At 31.8% G+C, this 5268-nt stretch overlaps 1 protein-coding gene across 1 annotated transcript; it reads left to right on the top strand.

The window, feature by feature from the left end:
- Positions 1-244: 244 nt before the first annotated feature.
- LOC146938973 (uncharacterized) lies at positions 245-3763 on the top strand. The gene is made up of 3 exons (XM_085752799.1): positions 245-355; positions 589-2019; positions 3244-3763. The coding sequence occupies exons 2-3, from the start codon at positions 719-721 to the stop codon at positions 3485-3487; spliced, it is 1545 nt and encodes a 514-aa protein (XP_085608925.1). The 5' UTR covers positions 245-355; positions 589-718; the 3' UTR covers positions 3488-3763.
- Positions 3764-5268: the final 1505 nt, after the last annotated feature.

Here is a 5268-nt window from a genome sequence, read left to right as displayed (position 1 = left end):
TCAATTAACAATGAGATGAAAAAAAAAACACAGCAGATAGTGGTTCACATTAGCAATCACAATCACAATTTGCAAATGGTGGGTCCACAATACTAACCGGTAACCTGATGCAGCTGTAAAACACAATGGCGGTCCATAAAATATCAGTGGGACCACTGTTACCGTCGCAACCGGTCATAATTTTCTCCATTTTTCTTCTTTGCCTATATATACATCACACTCATGTGTTAAACCTTTTTTCGATATGACTGAAGCTGCAACACTTTTGCACTTCTCCTCCGTCGTCAAACTCACCGGAATAATCTCTCCGCCGCCGTGATATTACATCACCAAAAACATTTCCACCACCGTTTGAGTAAGTTTCTTTAAATGCAAACCCATTTTTCCGTCTTAGACGAGTGACAAACATCACCTGAAACTCACACAGAGACGCGTTAACACACTTTAATTCTCTTGGATCTTGTTTTCCTCGAGCTTTGTTATACGATCCTATTTTTATGGCTTTTGTAATCATTTTCACACTCTTTGATGAATTTGTTTTATTTATTTTTCTAATATTTTTGTTTAATTTTAATTTTTTTTTTGCAGGTTAAAAGGAAGACTTTTTGTGGTTTTTGTTCAAAAGGGTTTTTCCAATTTGTATAAAAGTTTCATCTTTTGTGCCTCAGATTCATATTTTCTTCATCTTTTTTTCCTTAATTGAGAAAAAAAAAACATTATGGGACTTGAGGTTTTGCAATTGTCACATAATGTTTTATCTCATTCACCATCTTCATCACAAACACTAGCTTCAGCAATTTCATCTCCATCATCCAAATCACGAAACAAATTCGTGGGTAGTTCATTACCCACGAATTTGTTTCGATCCACCAGTTTTGTTCTTCAGAGGTCTCGATCTTTGGAGAACCCACTTTCCACCAATACAAGAAGAGGAAGAAGAACAATAAGAAGAGCTTTCAGTGCAAGCTTAGATTCATTCTTCTCAGACGAAGAATTCGCGAAGAAAATCGAAGATTTAGCTCTCAGATTCCAAATCTCAAACGAAAACAATGCAATTATGGATTTGGAAAGTTTTGAAGAGAGTTTAACTTCCTCTTCTTGTTCTTCCGGTTCTTCTGGTTCTCATGCCGTTAATTTTGAGCCACCGGAGTTTATCCCAGCGATAATTGAACGAAAAGCGAACAGCGTGGAGTTACCGTTTTCGTTGAGAATCATAAAACAGAAACTGAAGCTGAAGGAAGAATTCAGAGATGTTGGTGAATCAGCATGTTGTTCAGTGAAGAAAGCTTTTTCTTCTATGGTGTTCATCATTAGAGAACTTCAATGTTTCACTTTACAAATGAGAGAGGTTCTTTTGTATGAAGATTTACAAGGGATTCTTGAAAGAGTGCAAAAGGAAATGCACGCTTCTTTTGTTTGGTTGTTTCAACAATATTTTTCACATACACCAACGTTAATGGTTTATGTTATGATACTTCTTGCAAATTTTACTGTCCATTCTATGTCAAGTAACAACGCTATAGCTGCAGTTGCAACCCCGGTGGAGACTTCTTCGATCGTCGAAGTTCACAATGACAATCATGTCTTTAAGAAATTTGATTCTTCTGTTATTAAAACGTTCTCCGTTTCAAGTGGAAGTAATACCGCCTCGGTTGATGGAGGAAGTGGCCGCGGTGGGAAATATAAACCGGTGGGAAGTGGATTTGACGGGGATGGACGAACAGGTTTTTCTAATGGTGGTGTTTATAAAACCGGGGAAACTGAGGTGGATGAAGAAGAAGAAACTAAGATATGGGAATCTATGGTTGAAGAGGCTTATAGAAACGAAGAGGGATTGGATCATGAAGAAATGAAACAATTTGTTTCACCGGTTTCTGCTAAGATTGAATCTGATGATTATGCAGAGTATTTGAGAACAGAACTTGTTTATCAAACAGGGTTGTCTCAAGAACCAAACAATGCTTTGTTACTTGCTAACTATGCTCAGTTTCTTTACATCGTTGCACATGAATTTGACAGGTGCGTATATTCCATAGCATCTTTTCAATTTTTAGTTGCAACTTTACAAACTCATAGTGAAAATCTTGTTAATTCATTTTACCTCCCAATTTTGGTAGCTTCATTGGTTTTTAACTTGAAATTATATAACAACTTAAAAACTACTTTCTTTATATGTTACTATTACTTTGATTGTTTCTTATTGAAAATGATCTTGAGATGATTTTCTTATTCAACATGTCAACATGTCTAATTGTTGTTATAATCCTATTGTTGGTTGGAGCATACTATTGAAATATATAGGATTTGAATTGAATTGAATTGAATTGAAAAATAGATGCTATTGGGACTAAAAATAGTATATTTTTAATTAATTACTTATTATTATAATATTTTTTTGAAAATTCTAGTATTTCTTATCTTTAGTAACTTGATTTCATGTTAGCTACCCTTCCAATACTATTATAAGAGAAAAAAACAAAATCACCAATACTATTATAAGGAAAAAAAAACAAAATCGTAAGCAAAAAATAAAATCAATTTTTAGATTCATACTGATGTATCCGGTCTATAAGATTGACTAGATACATTAGTTATTCAATAAACATAAAAAATAGTTTTTTTTTTCTTATAACATTGACAATTATGTATGAATGAATTAACTTTACATGGTTGTAATTTTATAATAATCATAGAAATTTACAAACAACTTAATTGAAATTTTTATAATCAAAAACTTAATTGAAAATTTCAATGTAAAAATTGAAGAAAAAGTAGTTTGTATTTTAAGCTACCGGTTTCTAGATGCACTAAACAATTTGCATTGGAGATTTTTTGGAGTTAAGTTTTCCAATTATGGAATAAAATCAGATTTATTATGCTATTTTGAGGAAAATCTAACCAAAAATAGAAGAAGGAAAAAAACAAAATGAGTTTTTGTCTTGATGAATATTGAAAGAGGGGTTTGCGGTCTAGTTTCTTTGCACCAGTGTACCTGATTCATGAGCCAGACTTATTTACTTCTCCTCCACGTGATGCCCTCGTGTCTCAAAAGAAAATATCTCACACGTAATCTCATTGACTTTACCTTTCAGTCGTACCAAGCACATGATTTTTCATAAGGAAAAAAACTACATTCTAAATAAAATATGTAAAGTAATTGAAGTCTTTAGCTTGTAAACACAATTAACATGTGAAAAGTAGTTGTATAATTGACAATTTTGGTGTATGCTTTTGAATATTCAGGGCAGAAGAATACTTCAAGAGAGCTATAGAAGTGGAGCCACCAGATGCTGAAGCTTATAATAAATACGCAACCTTCTTATGGAAAGTGAAAAATGATTTGTGGGCCGCAGAAGAGACTTATTTGGAGGCTATTTCAGCTGAACCTAGCAACACCTATTATGCTGCAAATTATGCTCATTTTCTATGGAATACTGGTGGAGAGGATACATGTTTTCCTCTATCTGATTCTTCTCAAGAAGTTTGAGTTTAAAAGCCATAATAATCAACTAAAACAAGATCAAAATTGGGAGGGAAATATATAGAGGAGAGAGAGAGAAAAAGAAAAATGCAAAAATTTTGTAGCTTATATCTTTTTTCAATCTTTTAAATTTTTTTTTTCCAATGGGGATGGGTTGAGGTGAAGATCAAAGAAAGAGATGAAATAATCATATGAATATTTGTACAATTGTAATTATATAACTGTACATAACTCTTACAGTGAATCTTTTTGATTTTATGGTACATGTTACTCTTTGATTAAGTGATGATTTTGTTTGTTATTGTTATGCAGTTATAGGTAAATACTCTCTTCTCACAATGAATGTCAATGTCACATTAACCTATTTTGTAAAATAATAAAAAAAGAGTGATATAAATCACTATTGTTAAAGGATCCGTAGTCAAGATATAAAATTAACTGGGATAGTAATATAATGTAGAAACTATGTATGTAGGCTAACGACTACGTCTCATAGATTATTAAGTCTATGCATATGTATTAATATTAGGAGTAATATTATATGGGATGAATCCACTATGAGAATACCACGCAATATGTTATGAAGGTCGTAAGTTAAGTTACTATCATAGTTATAATGATGCATACTACTCGTAGACCTAAAACCACTATGATTTATAGTTGTGAACTCAAGTGTTTTATTGTCATTCAAACGTTGTACGTAAGAAAATAACTATAAAGTTGGTTTATTGGCAAATTAGGAATTATGCTTAGGGATATGAGTGATCTAGATACGATTTGCCCCTCCTGTATAACATGAGAAATATTTGTCTGCCCCTTGGTGGAATATGATTAGGGGTGTTTAAAACTGAACCAACCTAATAGAAAAACCGCGAACCGAACCAACCTTAATTGAAATCGTAAAAAACTGCATTTGGTCAGATGTATTCAGATGATTTCCTTACTCAATCGCATGGTTTGGTTTGATTTGCAGTTTTTATTTTACCAACCGAACCAAACCAAGCAAACTGCAACATAAAAAAAATGTTATTTAAACATATGTCACCAAGACCAGTACTCATAAAACCTTAATGAAAACTTTTATAAAATGACATATTTTTTTTTTCTCTTGTTAAGTTTTTTCTTTGCTTTTTATTTCAAAAACGTATTTATGTGTTACTTGAACTTTTAGAGAATTATAAAACTTTAGTCTTTTGCATTTTTTTTTACAGAATATGATTACCTTTTGTCTACATTTTTAATTTGGTCTATGTTGGAAACATTGTTGGATGAAAATGAAATTTCTTTCTCTTGTTAAATTTTTTAAAAGTCTTGCTGAAAAAATTCTGGATATGTGATCAAGTGTCTAAGAACAGATAAGGAGAGGAGAATACACACAACTCATCACATCTTACACACGCTATAACATATTGATGTATCTGAAAGAAAGAATAGAACTCTGATGAGAAGAGTTTTTCTGCAAAATAGAGAATTCGGGTCCTAACTCATCTTTACAAAATCAATTTGTAAGATGAGAAATGTCTCATCTTTATAAACTCTCATCAAAAGTCTTATCTCCGATATGAGATTAATATTTTTTTTTCCTATTAGTATGCATTATAATGTTCTTTTCTTTATTTGATTTTATCTAATTAAGTTTTCACGATAAGATTTTTCAAGGTGTGTCAACCTAGCTCAAACATCTTTTTTTATGTGATGCCTATACACCTCATTGATTTATATATAAAACAAAGAGAAATAATATTTGTAGAACCATTTTATGACAACTTTTGTACAACTTTCTCTCT

This window comes from Medicago sativa, chromosome 3 (assembly GCF_051527215.1).
Source record: "Medicago sativa cultivar Bolivia chromosome 3, Bolivia_mono, whole genome shotgun sequence".
NCBI lineage: Eukaryota > Viridiplantae > Streptophyta > Magnoliopsida > Fabales > Fabaceae > Medicago > Medicago sativa.
Note: the sequence above shows the minus strand (reverse complement) of the source record. Positions and strands in the feature narration are given on the sequence as shown.

Excerpts from the sequence above, each read along its gene's own strand:
- LOC146938973 (XM_085752799.1), top strand. The coding sequence starts at position 719 with ATGGGACTTGAGGTTTTGCAATTGTCACATAATGTTTTATCTCATTCA. Across the intron at positions 2,020-3,243 it reads GTTGCACATGAATTTGACAG|GGCAGAAGAATACTTCAAGA; the intron begins GTGCGTATATTC and ends TTGAATATTCAG.